The sequence below is a fragment of the Phocoena sinus genome, chromosome 7, assembly GCF_008692025.1.
Source record: "Phocoena sinus isolate mPhoSin1 chromosome 7, mPhoSin1.pri, whole genome shotgun sequence".
Taxonomy (NCBI): Eukaryota; Metazoa; Chordata; class Mammalia; order Artiodactyla; family Phocoenidae; genus Phocoena; species Phocoena sinus.
Genome location: NC_045769.1, coordinates 113,163,633 through 113,181,932, shown reverse-complemented (window position 1 = coordinate 113,181,932; position 18,300 = coordinate 113,163,633). Strand labels below are relative to the sequence as shown.

Sequence of the window (18,300 nt, the reverse complement as noted above, 5' to 3'; positions counted from 1 at the left end):
CTTGTACCTGCTTGGACTCCCACACATCCTGGGTCCTCCAGAATTTGTGATCATGGGGCATTGCGAGCCTCTGTGAGTTGGGTGACAAGGAGTGGTGGACCCATGAATTGTACTCACTTCACCCAAATGTAAACAAATAAAACGGTAATGGGTTAAAACATAAGCCCAAAAGCAGGACACCATAACCTTGCAAGTATAGTGATTTTTCTCATTTTTGTAATAGGTATTATTATTTTCTCATTGCAAGAGTATTAATTTTCTAGATGCAAATATCATTAAAGCTGTAGCTTAGACAAAGACAAAGAAGAAAGCCTGAATCATCTGTACCTCTGCCACACAAAGGTAGCCATACTTTAGAGGCTGTGTCTTTTTGGTTTTCTGTTCTATGTATATTCTAGGTACATATTTATTTCAAGAGATATATCCCAGTGTATCAATGGCGTTTACTACATTTCCCAATGTCAGTATCTCTAGAGGATATTTATGTTTGCATAATATTTCCTACTATGCACATATCACAATTTACCTAACTAATGCCCTGTTGTTGAGTAGTTAGGTTACTGCTAGTGTGAAATGTGCTAAAATGTTCGTTCTTGGAGATGAACATACACTTTTTTCCATATATTAGATGCTGAGACAGGGGAAGGGCCTTGTTATAAGAAGTGTTCTACTGTACCATTCAGTAGTATGAATTCCCCAAGATAAAAATGATATTCACAGTTTGCTTTTTATCAACAGTTGATTCTTTCTGGCTGACTCTAGTGAGAAGAGTGGCAACAGAAACATGCACCTAGAGAACAAAGATGGCAGGCTGACTTCTGGTATGCTGGAGATAGAGATACATCAGACATCAGCTCCCATGACTGCTGGCTTGGGAGGGCCGGGGCTGGTGGGACTCAACACCAGCAGCCATAGGCCACAGCAGGGAGACAGCAAGGAAGACTCCCTGAACCCCTACCCCAGTGGGGGCCCTGGGCAGAGCTGCTGGGCTCCTGTGGACCAGAATTTTGGCTCATTCCTTGCAAAGTGGAGGTGAGTTTAAAACAATTTTATCTTGTGAATGTGGAATTTACAAGTACTGGGTTTTCTTGAGCATAGTTCTCTCACATTTTTTGTGGGAAAAATTTCCAGATATTCTGCAAGAATCTTTCCAGCATTAGATCACTTTCCTGACCTGTTTTGAATGAATGCTACTTCTAAAATGCGGCTAATGTAAATCCAAAAGATAATAAAAATAGAAATAAGATCAGTTACATCACCTGTGTAAGTATTTTCTTAGAGCTATTAAAATCAGGGTATAGGTACACAGAAAGCAGGAAGGAAGAGTGTGTTAAGTTATCTAGTGCCATGCAACAAACTCCAAAATTCAGAATCTAAAAACAACACATGTTTATTTTCTCACAGTTTTGTGAGTCAGGAATCTGGGCATGGCTTAGCTGGATCCTCTGCTCAGGGTCTTTTACAGGCTGAGAACAAGTGGTCAGCTGGGGCTGGCTGACCACGGTTCAAGTGGGCAAGGTCTGCTTCCAAACTCGTCTGTGTGATTGTTGGCTGGGCTCAGTTCCCCCCGGGCAGATGGACTGAGGTTCTCAGTCCCTTGCCAGGAGGCCTGCTCCATCGGGGCAAGCATGAGAGACAGTTCTTTGTAACCTAATCACAGACGTAACTCCCCATCACTTTTGCTGTGTGGGCCCATACTGAAGGGGATGGGATCACACAAGGGTGTGAACACCTGGAGTGGATCACTGGGGGCATGTAAGAGGCTGCCTGCCACAAACGTAGAGGAGAGGAGGAGAGAAAAATTGTGAAAGGCTAAATGGACCAAAAAGATGACTGGTGTTTTCTATAGAAAACTATGTATGGAGCCCTCCTAGGTTATCTATATCTTCTCATTGTTTACAACTGATCTGAAAACTGATGACAATGCAAATGATTCTCATCCCAAGAAATACATTTGAAGTGTGTCTGATGGAATGAATTGTCCAGTTTTACACTGATTTTTTAATTCAGTTCAACATTTCTAATTGCCTATATATGTGTGGTTTCTTTTTCTTATTGGTTTCCTGTAATTAATGAGTTAAATAAAATATTTGATATGTGTTCATGTCACATATGTATGGCAGTCATGATTTTATCTTCTTTTTATACTTACAGTTTTATTGAGATAAATTGACATATAACACTGTGCAGGTTAAAGGTGTACAGCACAATAATTTGACTTACATACATCATGAAATGATTACCACAATAAGTTTAGTGAACATCTGTCATCTCATATAGATACAACATTAAAGAAATAGAAAAAAATTGTTGTCCTTGTAATGAGAGCTCTTAGGATTCATTCTCAACAACTTTCATATACAACATGCAGCAGTGTTAACTATAGTCATTGTGTTGTATATTACATCCCTAGCACTTATTTATCTTGTAACTGGAAGTTCATACTTTTTGACTATCTTCATCCAATTCCCCCTCCCTAAGCCCCTGACTCTGGTAACCACAAATCTGATCTTTTCTGAGTTTGTTTATTTTTTGAAGTATAGTTGACCTACCACACCATGTTAGTTCCTCATCCACAACATAGTGATTCAATATTTCTATATATTTCAAAATGATCACCACAAGTCTAGTTACGATCTGTCACCATACAAAGATATTACTTAGTTATTGACTGTAATTCCCATGCTGTACATTTAATACTGTGACTCATTTATTTTGTAAGTGGAAGCTGTACCTCTTAATCTCTCTCACCTATTTCTCTCTTCTCTCCACACCCCTCCGTCTGGCAACTAACAGTTTGTTCTATCTGTGACTCTTTTTCTGTTTAGTTATATTTGTTCATTTGTTTTGTTTTTCAGACTCCACATATAAGTGAAATCATACAGTATTGGTCTTTCTCTGTCTGACTTATTTCACTTAGCATAATACCCTCTAGGTCCAACCATGTTGCCGCAATTGGCAGTACTTCATTCCTTTTTATGGCTGAGTAATATTCCATTGTATATATATGTCTGTATATATACATACACACCACATCTTCCTTTTTCAGTCACCTAATTTTGGGCACTTAGGTTGCTTCCATATCTTTTATTTTTAATAGATTTGACTCTCCTTTTATTTTATTTATTTATTTATTTTTACATCTTTATTGGGATATAATTGCTTTACAATGGTGTGTTAGTTTCTGCTTTATAAAAAAGTGAATCAGTTATACATATACATATGTTCCCATATCTCTTCCCTCTTGTGTCTCCCTCCCTCCCACCCTCCCTATCCCACCCCTCCAGGCGGTCACAAAGCACCGAGCTGATCTCCCTGTGCTTTGTGGCTGCTTCCAACTAGCTATCTACCTTATGTTTGGTAGTGTATATATGTCCATGCCTCTCTCTCGCTTTGTCACAGCTTACTCTTTCCCCTCTCCATATCCTCAAGTCCATTCTCTAGTAGGTCTGTGTCTTTATTCCTGTCCTACCCCTAGGTTCTTCATGACATTTTTTTCCTTAAATTCCATATATATGTGTTAGCATATGGTATTTGTCTTTCTCTTTCTGACTTACTTCACTCTGTATGACAGACTGTAGCTCCATCCACCTCACTACAAATACTCAATTTTGTTTCTTTATATGGCTGAATAATATTCCATTGTAAACATGTGTCACATCTTCTTTATCCATTCATCTGATGATGGACACTTAGGTTGTTTCCATCTCTGGGCTATTGTAAATAGAGCTGCAATGAACATTTTGGTACATGACTCTTTTTGAATTTTGGTTTTCTCAGGGTATATGCCCAGTCGTGGGATTGCTGGGTCATATGGTAGCTCTATTTGTAGTTTTTTAAGGAACCTCCATACTGTTCTCCACAGTGGCTGTATCAATTTACATTCCCACCAACAGTGCAAGAGGGTTCCCTTTCCTCCACACCCTCTCCAACATTTATTGTTTGTGGATTTTCTGATGAGGCCTATTCTGACTGGTGTGAGAGGATATCTCACTGTAGTTTTGATTTGCATTTCTCTAATGATTAATGATGTTGAGCATTCTTTCATGTATTTGTTGGCATTCTGTATATCTTCTTTGGAGAAATGTCTATTTAGGTCTTCTGCCCATTTTTGGATTGGGTTGTTTGTTTTTATGTTATTCAGCTGCATGAGCTGCTTATAAATTTTGGAGAATAATCCTTTGTCAGTTGCTTCATTTGCAAATATTTTCTCCCATTCTGAGGGTTGCCTTTTGGTCTTGTTTATGGTTTCATTTGCTATGCAAAAGCTTCTAAGTTTCATTAGGTCCCATTTGTTTATTTTTGTTTTTATTTCCATTTCCCTAGGAATTGGGTCAAAAAGGATCTTGCTGTGATTTATGTTACAGAGTGTTCTGCCTATGTTTTCCTCTAAGAGTTTGCTAGTTTCTGGCCTTACATTTAGGTCTTTCATCCATTTTGAGCTTATTTTTGTATATGGTGTTAGGGAGTGATCTAATCTCATACTTTTACATGTACCTGTCCAGTTTTCCCAGAACCACTTATTGAAGAGGCTGTCTTTCTCCACTGTACAATTCCTGCCTTCTTTATCAAAGTTAAGGTGACCATATGTGCGTGGGTTTATCTCTGGGCTTTCTATCCTGTTCCATTGATCTATCTTTCTGTTTTTGTGCCAGTACCATACTGTCTTGATTACTGTAGCTTTGTAGTATAGTCTGAAGTCAGGGAACCTGATTCCTCCAGCTCCATTTTTCGTTCTCAAAATTGCTTTGGCTATTCGGGGTCTTTTGTGTTTCCATACAAATTGTGAAATTTTTTGTTCTAGTCCTGTGAATAATGCCAGTGGTAGTTTGATAGGATTGCATTGAATCTGTAGATTGCTTTGGGTAGTAGAGTCATTTTCACAATGTTGCTTCTTCCAATCCAAGAACATGGTATATCTCTCCATCTATTTGTATCATCTTTAATTTCTTTCAGCAGTGTCTTATAATTTTCTGCATACAGGTCTTTGGTCTCCTTAGGTAGGTTTATTCCTAGGTATTTTATTCTTTGTGTTGCAATGGTAAATGGGAGTGTTTTCTTGATTTCACTTTCAGATTTTTCATCATTAGTGTATAGGAATGCCAGAGATTTCTGTGCATTAATTTTGTATCCTGCTGCTTTACCAAATTCATTGATTAGCTCTAGTAGTTTTCTGGTAGCATCTTTAGGATTCTCTATATATAGTATCATGTCATCTGCAAACAGTGACAGCTTTACGTCTTCTTTTCTGCTTTGGATTCATTTTATTTCCTTTTCTTCTCTGATTGCTGTGGCTAAAACCTCCAAAACTATGTTAAGTAAGAGTGGTGAGAGTGGGCAACCTTGTCTTGTTCCTGATCTTCGTGGAAATGCTTTCAGTTTTTCACCATTGAGGACGATATTGGATGTGGGTTTGTCATATATGGCCTTTATTATGTTGAGGAAATTTCCCTCTATGCCTACTTTCTGCAGGGTTTTTATAATAAATGGGTGTTGAATTTTGTCGAAAGCTTTCTCTGCATCTATTGAGATGATCATATGGTTTTTCTCCTTCAATTTGTTAATATGGTGTATCACGTTGATTGATTTGCGTATATTGAAGTATCCTTGCTTTCCTGCAATAAACCCCACTGGACCATGGTGTATCATCCTTTTAATGTGCTGTTGGATTCTGTTTGCTAGTGTTTTGTTGAGGATTTTTGCGTCTTTGTTCATCAGTGATACTGGCCTGTAGTTTTCTTTTTTTGTGACATCCTTGTCTGCTTTTGGTATCAGGGTGATGGTGGCCTTGTAGGATGAGTTTGGGAGTGTTCCTCCCTCTGCTATATTTTGGAAGAGTTTGAGAAGGATAGGTGTTAGCTCTTCTTCAAATTTTTGATAGAATTCACCTATGAAGCCATCTGGTCCTGGACTTTTGTTTGTTGTAATTTTTAAAATCACAGATTCAATTTCAGTGCTTGTGATTGGTCTGTTCATATTTTCTATTTCTTCCTGATTCAGTCTTGGCAGGTTTTGCTTTTCTAAGAATTTGTCCGTTTCTTCCAGGTTGTCCATTTTATTGGCACAGAGTTGCTTGTTGTAATTGCTCATGATCTTTTGTCTTTCTGCAGTGTCAGTTTTTAGTTCTCCTTTTTCATTTCTAATTATTTTGATTTGAGTCTTCTCCCTTTTTTTCTTGATGAGTCTGGCTAATGGTTTATCAATTTTGTTTATCTGCTCAAAGAACCAGCTTTTAGTTTTATTGATCTTTGCTATTGTTTCATTCATTTCTTTTTCATTTATTTCTGATATGAGTTTTATGATATCTTTCCTTCTGCTAACTTTGCGTTTTTTTGTTCTTCTTTCTCTAATTGCTTTAAGTGCAAGCTTAGGTGGTTTATTCGAGATGTTTCCCTTTTATTTAAGGTAGGATTGTATTGCTATAAACTTCCATCTTAGAACTGCTTTTGCTGCATCCCATAGATTTTGGGTCATCGTGTCTCCATTGTCATTTGTTTCTAGGTATTTTTAAATTTCCTCTTTGATTTCTTCAGTGATCACTTCATTATTAAGTAGTGTATTGTTTAGCTTCCATGTGTTTGTGTTTTTTATGGATCTTTTCCTGTAATTGATATCTAGTCTCACAGCGTTGTCGTTGGAAAAATACCTGATACAATTTCAATATTCTTAAATTTACCAAGGCTTGATTTGTGACCCAAGGTATGATCTATCCTGGAGAATGTTCCATGAGCACTTGAGAAAAATGTGTATTATGTTGTTTTTGGATGGAATGTCCTATAAATATCAATTAAGTCCATCTTGTTTAATGTAATCTTTAAAATTTGTGTTTCCTTATTTATTTTCATTTTGGATGATCTGTCCATTGGTGAAAGTGGGGTGTTAAAGTCCCCTGTTACTTTCGATTTCCCCTTTTATGGCTGTTAGTAATTGCCTTATGTATTGAGGTGCTCCTATGTTGGGTGCATAAATATTTACAATTGTAATATCGTCTTCTTGGATTGATCCCTTGATCATTATGTAGTGTCCTTCTTTGTCTCTTCTAATAGTCTTTATTTTAAAGTCTATTTTGTCTGATATGAGAATTGCTACTCCAGCTTTCTTTTGGTTTTCATTTTCATGAAATATCTTTTTCCATCCCCTTACTTTCAGTCTCTATGTGTCTCTATGTGTAAAGTGGGTCTCTTGTAGGCAGCAAATATATGGGTCTTGTTTTTGAATCCATTCAGCCAATCTGTGTCTTTTGGTGGGAGTATTTAGTCCAGTTACATTTAAGGTAACTATCGATATGTATGTTCCTGTTCCTATTTTCTTTATTGTTTTGGGTTCGTTATTGGAGATCTTTTCCTTCTCTTGTGTTTCTTGCCTAGAGAAATTCCTTTAGCATTTGTTGTAAAGCTGGTTTGGTGGTGCTGAACTCTCTCAGCTTTTGCTTGTCTGTAAAGGTTTTAACTTCTCCATCAAATCTGAATGAAATCCTTCTGGGTAGAGTAATCTTTGTTGCAGTGTTTTCTCCTTCATCACTTTAAATATTTCCTTTCAACCCCTTCTGGCTTGCAGTGTTTCTGCTGAAAGATCAGCTCGTAACCTTATGGGGATTCCCTTGTGTGCTATTTGTTGTTTTTCCCTTGCTGCTTTTAATATGTTTTCCTTGTATTTAATTTTTGACAGTTTGATTAATTTGTGTCTTGGCGTATTTCTCCTTGGATTTATTTTGTATGGGACTCTCTGTGCCTCCTGGATTTGATTAACTGTTTCTTTTCCCATATAAGGGAAGTTTTCAACTATAATCTCTTCAAATATTTTCTCAGTTCCTTTCTTTTTCTCTTCTTCTTCTGGAACCCCTATAATTCGAATGTTGACGCATTTAATTTTGTCCCAGAGGTCTCTGAGACTGTCCTCAGTTCTTTTCCTTCTTTTTTCTTTATTCTACTCTGCAGTAGTTAGTTCAACTATTTTATCTTCCAGGTCACTTATCCGTTCTTCTGCCTCAGTTATTCTGCTATTGATCCCATCTAGAGTATTTTTCATTTCATTTATTGTGTTGTTCATCATTGCTTTTTTCATATTTATTTCTTATAGGTCCTTGTTAAATGTTTCTTGCATTTTGTCTATTCTATTTCCAAGATTTTGAATCATCTTTACTATCGTTATTCTGAATTCTTTTTCAGGTAGCCTGCCTATTTCCTCCTCATTTGTTAGGTCTGGTGGGTTTTTATCTTGCTCTTTCATCTGCTGTGTGTTTTTCTGTCTTCTCATTTTGCTTATCTTACTGTGTTTGAGGTCTCCTTTTTGCAGGCTGCAGGCTCGTAGTTCCTGTTCTTTTTGGTGTCTGTCCCCAGTGGCTCAGGTTGGTTCAGTGGGCTGTGTAGGCTTCCTGGTGGAGGGGACTAGTGTCTGTGTTCTGGTGGATGAGGCTGGATCTTGTCTTTCTGGTGGGCAGGTCCACGTCTGGTGGTGTGTTTTGAGGTGTCTGTGGACTTATTATGATTTTAGGCAGCCTCTCTGCAAATGGGTGGGGTTGTGTTCCTTTGTTGCTACTTGTTTGGCATAGAATGTCCAACACTGTAGCTTGCTGACCGTTGAGTGAAGCTGGGTGCTGGTGTTGAGATGGAGATCTCTGGGAGATTTTCACCATTTGATATTATGTGGAGCTGGGAGTTCTCTTGTGGACCAGTGTCCTGAAGTTGGCTCTCATACCTCAGTGGTACAGCAGTGACTCCTGGCTGCAGCACCAAGAGCCTTTCATCCACACAGCTCAGAATACAAGGGAGAAAAAGTAGAAAGAAAGAATTAGTAGAAGTAGAAAGAAAGAAAGAAGAAAGAAAGAAAGAAAGAAGATAAAGTAAAATAAAATAAAGTAAGATAAAATATAATAAAGTTATTAAAATAAAAAAATAATTATTAAGAAAAAACATTGAAAACAAAACAAAACAAAACAAAAAACGGACGGATAGGACAAATGGTGGAAGCAAAGCTATACAGACAAAATCTCACACAGAAGCATAACATACAAACTCACAAAAAGAGAAGAAGGAGAAAAAATCATAAATCTTTCTCTCAAAGTCCACCTCCTCAATTTGGGATGATTCGTTGTCTATTCATGTATTCCACAGATGCAGGATACATTGACCATTGTAACTAATGCTGCAATGAACATAGGAGTGCATATGTCTTTTCAAATTAGTGTTTTCATTTTTTCCAGATTTATTCCCAGGAGTGGAATTGCGTTATGATATAGTAGTTCTATTTTTAGCTTTTAAAGGAGCCTCCATACTGTTTTCTGTAGTGTCTGCATCATTTTACATTCCCACCAACAGTGTATGAGGGTTCCCTTTTCTCTACATCCTTGCCAAGGTTTGATGTTTATAGATTTTTTGATGATAGCTATTCTGACAGGTCTGAGATGATATCTCTTTGTGGTTTTGATTTGCATTTCCCTGATGATGAGTCATGCTAAGCATCTTTTCATGTGTCTATTGACCATCTATATGTCTTATTTGTAAAATTGTCTATTCAGGTACTCTGCCCATGTTTTTAATTGGTTGTTTTTTGTTTTCTGTTTTTTGTTTTTTGATGTTGAGCTGTATGTGTTCTTTCTATATTTTGGATATTAACCCCTTATTTTGACATACCATTTGCAAATATCTTCTCCCATTAAGTAAATGGACTTTTTGTTTTGCTGATAGATTCCTTCACTGTGGAAAAGGTTTTTAATTTGATGTGTACATTTTTTTTTGCTTTTGTTTCCCTTCTCTGAGGAGACACATCCCCCAATATATTGGTAAGACGGATGTCAAAGAGCATACTGCCTATGTTTTCTTCTAGAAGTTTTATGATTTCGTGTCTTACATTTAGCCTTTAATTCATTTTGAATTTGTTTTTGTATATGTTGTGAGAAAGTAGTCTAGTTTGGTTATTTTGCAGGTAGCTGTCCAGTTTTCCCAGTACTATTTATTGAAGAGCCTGTCTTTTCCCTGTTGTATATTCTTGACTCTTTTGTCATAGATTAATTGCCGATGTAAGTGTGGGTCCATTCTGGGCTATCTCTTCTGTTTCATTGAGCTATATATCTTTTTTGTATCTTTTATGTATCTTTTGTGTATGCTGTTTTGATTGCTGTAGATTTGTAGTATAGTTTGAAATCAGGGAGTGTGATACCTACAGTTTTGCTCTTTTTAAAGATTGTTTTGGCTATTTGGGATCTTTTATGTTTCCATACAAATTTTAGAATTATTTTTTCAAGTTCTATGAAAAATACTATTGGTATTTTGATAGGGATTGCACTGAATCTGTAGATTGCTTTGGGTAGTATGGTCATTTTAACAATATTAATTCTTCCAGTCCCTGAGCACAATATACCTTTCCATTTGTTTTTGTCATCTTGAATATCTTTCATCAACATCTTATAGTTTTACCTTCTTGTTTAGAGTTATTCCTAGATATTTTATTCATTTTGATGCAATTGTAAATGGGATTGTTTTCTTGCTTTCTCTTTCTGATAATTTGTTGTTAATATAAAGAAATGAACAGATTTCTATATATCAATTTTATATCCTGCAACTTTACCAAATTCATTGATGAGCTCGAGTAGTTTTTTGGTGGTGTATTTAGGATTTTCTATGTATTGTGTCATGTCATCTGCAGTGACAGTTTTCCTTCTTCCTTTCCAATTTGGATTTCTTTTATTTCTTTTTCTTGTCTAATTGCTGTAGCTATGACTTCCAATATTTTGCTGAATATAAGAGGCTAGAATGGACATCCTTATCTTTTTCCTGATCTTAGAGGAAATGCTCTCAGCTTTTCACCATCGAGTATGATGTTAACAGTGGGCTTGTCATATGTGGCCTTTATTATGTTGATGTATGTTCCCTCTATACTCACTTATTTCAGAGTTTTTTTTTTTTATCATGAATAGATGTTGAATTTTGTCAAAAGCTTTTTCTGCATCTATCAAGGTGATAAGATGATTTTTGTTCTACAATTTTTAAATGTGGTATATCACTTTGATTTGTGGATAATGGGCCATCCTTGCACCCCTGGGATAAAACTCATTTGATCATCATGTATGATCCTTTTAATGTATTGTTGAATTCTGTTTGTAATATTCTGTTGAGGATTTTTGCATCTATGTTCATCAGTGATATTGGCTTGTAATTTTCTTTTTTTAACAAAAGAAGCTATCTTTGTCTAGTTTGTCTATCTTTGTCTAGTCCTGGACCTGGATGTCTGTTTCCTTTCCCAGGTTAGAAATGTTTTTAGCAGTTATGTCTTCAAATAAGTTCTCTGCCCCTTTCTCTTTCCTTCTTCTTCTGGGACCCCTATAACGTGAATGTTTGTTAGTATGCTTGATGTTGTCCCAGAAGTCTCTTAAACTGTCCCATTAATAAATTTTTCTTTTTTCTGTTCAGCTTGCATGATTCTCATTACTTTTCCAGTTCACTGATCTGTTCCTCTGTCTCATCTAATCTGCTGCAAAACTCTTTCTGGTGTATTTTTTATTTAAGTTATTGTATCCTTCAGCTCTCTTTGGTTTTTCTTTATATTTTCTAAGTTTGTGGTAAACTTCTCACTGTGTTTATCCATTCTTCTGAATTTGTTGAGCATCTTTATGGTCATTTCCATGGAAACTCTATCAGGTAGATTGTTTATCTCCACTTTGCTTTGTTCTTCTGGTGTTTTATTTTATTCCATCATTTGGAACATGTTCCTCTGTCACCTTATTTTACCTAATTCTCTATTTTTATTTCTATGCATTAGATAGATTGGTTACATTTTTGTATCTTGGAGAAGTGGCCTTATGGAGTAAATGTTCTATATGTCTCAGCAGGGCACTCCCCTTTGGTCACCAGAGCTAACTACTCTAGGGTTGCCCCCTATGTGGGCTGTGTGGGTCCTTCTGTTGTGATGGGCTGACTACTGTGGGTCGTCTGGCGGGTGGCTGGCCCCTGGTCTGGCTGGTTGCCAGGCCCTGCCTTTTGCAAAGGATTCTGGCAGCTGATGGGTGGGGCTGTGTCACAAAGTGGCTGGCTGCAGAGCCCAAATGGTTGCAGGGCTAGTGCTGAAACCATTGCTGCTCCTACTGCTACCACAGCCACAGCCAAAGTTGAAGCAAATGGAGGGCCAGAGGAGCCAGATGAAGATATGGGAGTTGTTGTTCTCTTTGACTAATCACCAAAAAGCAACCAACTCAGCCAGGTTTATTTGTGAAACAAGAAAATAGAGGCTTACTTCTCTTAAAGAAAAAAAAAAGGTCAAGGGTCCTGGATCTAGTGTCAGCCTATTGGTGGGCTGGGCTGGGCTTGTGGGGCTCCTGGAGCTGGTATCATCCTGCTGGTGGGTGGGGCTTAGGGGAGTGTGTCCCAGGGCTGGTGCCAGACTGCTGGTGGGTATACCAGGGTGCTGGGGTCTCTGGCTTCAGGACTCTGGGGGTCCCAGAGTTGGTGTCAGTCTGCTGGTTGGCCAAGCTGGATCCTGGGGTCTCTGGCTACAGAGCCCAGGGGGTTCTGGAGCTGGTGTCAGCTCTTTGGTAGGTGGGTCCAAATCCTGGTGTGGCTAGCTGAGGGGCCCAAGCTGTTCCAAAGCTGGTGTCAGCTTATTGGTGGGCAGGGACAGGGTCGTGGGCATTCTGGGGTAAGTGCTGGCTCTCAGTTTTTTGGTGGAGCTGCTTACCAATGTCTCTGGCTCTAAGGCCTGGGTGTCCTGGAGCTGGTGTTGGCCTGCTGGTGAGTGGGGCTGGGTCCCAACAGTCCACAGTGGTCTTGGGGCTAGTGCTGGTATGCTGATGCATGGGTCCATGTTCTGTGCCCTCTCGTGGGTGGTGTTGTGTCCTTGGGTGGCTGGAAGGTCCTAAGGCAGTGGGTCTGCTGGTGGGTGGGGATGTGTCCCCACCCAGCTGGTTGCTTGGCCTGAGGCATCCCAGTACTAGTGTCAATAGGCTGGTGGGTGAGACTGGGTCCTGGTGCTTATAAGCTGGAAGGAGGATTCCAAAGTGATGCTTGCCAGCACCAATGTCCTCATGGTAGAGTGAGATCCCCAAAATCTCTTCCACCCACATCTATGTCCCCAGGGTAAGCTCCAGTTACCTCCTTCCTCTCCAGGAGGCTCTCCAAGATCTGCAGGTCTGTCTGACACAGGCTCCTTTCAAATTACTGCTTCTGCCCTGGATCCTGGAGCATGTGAGGTTTTGTGCATGCCTTTTAAGAGTGGAGACTCTATATTCCACAGCTCTCTGACTCTCCTGAAGGTATGCCCCACTGGCCTTCTGGGGACTCATCTTCCTGGTGCAGCTGGGGGGCCTGATGTGGGGCTCAGACCTCTTGTTCTTTGTGGGGAACCACCGCGATTGTAATTATCCTCCATTTGTGGTTGCCCACACAGGGGATACTGCATCTCCACCCCTCTTATTCATCTTGTGGTTGCTTTTTCATATCTTTAGTTGTAGAAGATCTTTTCTGCCTTCAATTCTTTCTTACTGATAGTTGCTCTATAAATTGTTATAATTTTGGTGTTTCCGTGGGAGGAGGTGAGCTCAGAGTTTTTCTACTATGCCATCCTCCCCAGCTCTGATTTTTCTCTCTTTTAACAATCATCCTATAACAGAAGGAATAAACAACAAAAAATAGAGAAAGCAGACTTCATTCTGGTGGCACCCTGATCCTTATGTTTGGGATTCTGAACCTCCTCTTGTAGCTGCAGCCCTGGAACTCTGCAGGATACTTCTTGATACTGCTTTCCCCCGTTCCTCACTGAGGAATTCCACCCATTTGCTACTTGAGGCCTCCAAGTGAGAGGAATAAATTGTTTCTACATTTTAAATGACATAGGACAAAAAAAAACTGCCAAGTTAAAGATGAATGAATTTTTCTGATATGCTAGTTTTCTTCATAGAAAAAGTAAACAATGTTTCACACAGCCTCCCCCATTTCTTCACTCCATTTCTCATTCTCTTATCTAAATATAGCATGGTTTTGAATCTCAAATCCCAGAAAACTTTGAATAAATTCTCCTTTCTTTTATTATAAAATAGCACATAAGATCTGATATGGATTAAATGTAGTATATTGTCAGACTGAATTATCTGACATGACCAGTTCATCTGTCATGAACTGATTACTGTTTTTACTATTAACAAGCCAAAGTAAATAAATTGTTAAAAATTTGGAAATTGAAGGGGAAAAATGATTTTACAACAATTATTACTATCTACTGGCATTTACCTATATTCCCTTCTGGCCTTCTCCCATATGTAATATGTATTTTTACATTTTTGTGCTCATAGTAAACGTCATTTTATATTTCTTTTATGTAATTTTATATTATAAATACTATCAGTGTTGTTACATGTTGTCCAAAGCTATTATTTTATATATATGTATTTCATTGAAATACAGTTGTTTTACAGTATTGTGTTAGTTTCAGGAGTACAACTTAGAGATTCAATATCTTTACAGATTATATTCCATTATAGGTTATTACAAATAATGGGTATAATTCTCTGTGCTATACAGGAGTAGTTTGTAGCTGTACCATTTTATAGTCCCACCAACAGTGTACAAGTGTTCCGTTTTCTCCACATCCTGGCCAACATTTTTTATTTGTAGACTTTTTGATGACAGCCATTCTGGCAGGTGTGAGGTGATTCTCATTGTGGTTTTGATTTGCATTTCTCTCATAGTTATTGATATTGAGTTTCTTTTCATGTGCGTGTTAGCTATCTGTATGTCTCCTTTGGAAAAATGTCTATTTAAGTCGTCTGCCAATTTTTTTTATTGGATTGTTTTTTTTTTTTTTAATATTCAGTTGTACGAGCTGTTTGTGTATTTTGGATATTAATCCCTTGTTAGTACCATCATTTGTAAATATTTTCTCCCATTCTGTAGGTTGTCTTTTCATTTTGTTGTGTAAAAGATTTTAAGTTTGATTAGGTCCTATTTATTTATTTATTTTTTGCGGTACGTGGGCCTCTCACTGTTGTGGCCTTTCCCGTTGTGGAGCACAGGCTCCGGACGCGCAGGCTCAGTGGCCATGGCTCATGGGCCCAGCCACTCCGCGGCATGTGGGATCCTCCCGGACCGGGGCACGAACCCGTGGCCCCTGCATTGGCAGGTGGGCTCTCAACCACTGTGCCACCAGGGAAGCCCTATTTTTGTTTTTATTAATTAATTTATTTTTGTCTTGGGAGACTGATTTAAGAAAATATTACTATGATTTATGTCTGAAAATATTTGGCCTATGTTCTCTTCTAGCAGTTTTATGGTGTCATGTCTTACATTTAGGTCTTTAAACCATTTTAAGTTCATTTTTATATATGGTATGCGGGAGTGCTCTAATTTCATTGTTTCACATGTGGCTGTCCAGTTTTCCCAGCATCACTTGTTGAAGAGACTGTCTTTTCTCCATTGTATATTCTTGCTCCTTTGTCATAAATTGACTGTAGGTGAGTAGGTTTATCTCTGGAGTTTCTAGTCAGTTCCATTGATCTATGTGTCTGTTTTTGTGCCAATATCACACTGTTCTGATTACTGTAGTTTTGTAGTATAGTTCAAAGTGTGGTAGGGTTATACCTCCATTTTTGTTCTTTTTTCTCAAGACTGCTTTGGCAACTTGGGGTCTTTTGTGGTTCCATATAAATTTTAGAATTATTTGTTCTAATTCTGTGAAAAATATCATGGCTATTTTGATAGGGATTGTAGTAAGTCTGTAGGTTGCTTTCAGTAGTATGGCCATTTTAATAATATTAATTCTTCCAATCCAAAAGCACAGAATATCTTTCAATTTCTTTGAATGACCTTCAATTTCCTTCATTAATTTTTATAGTTTTCATTATATAGGTCTTTCACCTCCTTTAGTTAAGATTATTCCTAGGTTTCTTTTTAGATGAGATTTTTAACAAGGTTTTTTTTTTTTTACTTTCTCTTCCTGATATTTCATCATTAGTGTTTAAAAATGCAATAGATTTCTGTATATTAATCTTGTATCCTGCAACCTTGATGAATTCCTTTATTAGGTCTAATAGTTTTGAGGTGTAAACTTTAGAGTTCTCTAAATAAAATATCATGTCATCTGCAAATAGTGACAGTTTTACCTGTCTCCTTCTAATTTGGATACCTTTTGTTTCTTTTTCTTTTCTGATTGCTGTGGCTAGGACTTCCAATACTATGTTAAAGAGAAGCATCTTTGTCTTTTTCCTGAATTTAGCAGGAAGGCATTTGGCTTTTCACCATTGAGCATTAGGCTGAATGTGGGTTTGTCGTAAGTGGCCTTTATTATGTTGAGATGTGTTACCTTTATACCCACTTTGATGAGTGCTTTTTTATTTAACATCTTTATTGAGGTATAATTGCTTTACATTGTTGTGTTAGTTGCAGATGTATAACAAAGTGAATCAGCTATACGTATACATATATCCCCATATCCCCTACCTCTTGCGTCTCCCTCTCTTCCACCCTCCCTAACCCACCCATCTAGGTGGTCACAAAGCACTGAGCTCATCTCCCTGTGCTCTGCAGCTGCTTCCCACTAGCTATCTATTTTACATTTGGTAGTGTATATATGCCCATGCCACTCTCTCAGTTCATCCCAGCTTACACTTCCTACTCCCTGTGTCCTCAAGTCCATTCTCTACGTCTGAATTTTTATTCCTGTCCTGCCCATAGGTTCTAAAGAACCATTCTTTTTTTTCCTTTAGATTCCATATATATATATATATGATAGCATACAGTATTTGTTTTTCTCTTTTTTTTTTTTTTTTTTAATTAATTTTTACTGGACTGAGTTTGTCTTGATGTTCACTGCTGGTTCACTTGGGCCTGGCCCAGGCCTTGAAGAACATGCAGATTTCACAAGGGAGGGCACCAGTGGTAGGAGACTCTTTTTTTTTTTCTTTTTTTTTTGCAGTACGCGTGCCTCTCACTGTTGGGGCCTCTCCCGTTGCGGAGCACAGGCTCCGGACGCACAGGCTCAGCGGCCATGGCTCACGGGCCAGCTGCTCCGTGACGTGTGGATCTTCCCGTACCGGGGCACGAACCCGTGTCCCCTGCATCGGCAGGCGGACTCTCAACCACTGCGCCACCAGGGAAGCCCTGTTTTTCTCTTTTTAACTTACTTCACTCTGTAAGACACATTCTAGGTCCATCCACCTCACTACAAATAACTCAATTTCGTTTCTTTTTATGGCTGAGTAATATTCCATTGTATATATGTGCCACATCTTCTTTATCCGTTCATCTGTTGATGGACACTTAGGTTGCTTCTATGTCCTGGCTATTGTAAATAGAACTGCAATGAACATTGTGGTATATGACACTTTTTGAATTATGGTATTCTCAGGGTATATACCCAGTAGTGGGATTGCTGGGTCATATGGTAGTTCTATTTTTAGTTTTTTAAGGAACCTCCATACTGTTCTCCATAGTGGCTGTATCAATTTACATCCCCACCAACAGTGCAAGAGGGTTCCCTTTTCTCCACACCCTCTCCAGCATTTATTGTTTGTAGATATTTTGATGATGTCCATTCTGACCAGTGTGAGGTGATACCTCATTGTGATTTTTGTTTGCATTGCTCTAATGATTAGTGATGTTGAGCATCCTTTCATGTGTTTGTTGGAAATCTGTATATCTTCACTGCAGAAATAACTATTTAGGTCTTCTGTCCATTTTTGGATTGGGTTGTTTGTTTTCTTGATAATGAGTTGCATGAACTGCTTGTATATTTTGGAGATGAATCCTTTGTCAGTTGCTTCATTTGCAAATATTTTCTCCCATTCTGAGTGTTGTCTTTTCATCTTGTTTATGGTTTCTTTTGCTGTGCAAAAGATTTTAAATTTCAATAGGTCCCATTTATTTATTTTTGATTTTATTTCCCTTTTTAAGGAGGTGGGTACAAAAGGACCTTGCTGTGATTTATGTCAAAGAGTGTTCTGCCTATGTTTCCCTCTAAGAGTTTGATAGTGTCTGGCCTTACATTTAGGTCTTTAATCCATTTTGAGTTTATTTTTGTGTATGGTGTTATGGAGTGTTCTAATTTCATTCTTTTACATGTAGCTATCCAGTTTTCCTGGCACCACTTATTGAACAGGCTGTCTTCTCTCCATTGCACATTTTTGCCTCCTTTGTCAAAGATAAGGTGACCATATGTGCGTGGGTTTATCTCTGGGCTTTCTATCCTGTTCCATTGATCTATATTTCTGTTTTTGTGCCAGTACCACACTGTCTTGATTACTGTAGCTTTGTAGTATAGTCTAAAGTCAGGGAGCCTGATTCCTCCACCTCCATTTTTCTTTCTGAAGATTGCTTTGGC

The 18,300-nt window shown here is 38.2% G+C and overlaps 1 protein-coding gene across 4 annotated transcripts in view; it reads left to right on the top strand.

Moving 5' to 3' along the window:
* The window catches only part of OCA2 (OCA2 melanosomal transmembrane protein), a 276,122-nt gene that overhangs the window by 21,882 nt on the left and 235,940 nt on the right, over positions 1 to 18,300 (top strand). For 3 of the 4 annotated variants that reach the window (XM_032638526.1, XM_032638525.1, XM_032638524.1), the window contains exon 2: positions 763 to 1,032. In XM_032638526.1, the coding sequence (XP_032494417.1) occupies positions 785 to 1,032 (248 nt within the window). In that variant the 5' untranslated portion in view covers positions 763 to 784. Of the gene's footprint in view, positions 1 to 738; positions 1,033 to 18,300 lie in introns of all 4 variants that reach the window. The other variant, XM_032638523.1, reaches the window with a different exon arrangement.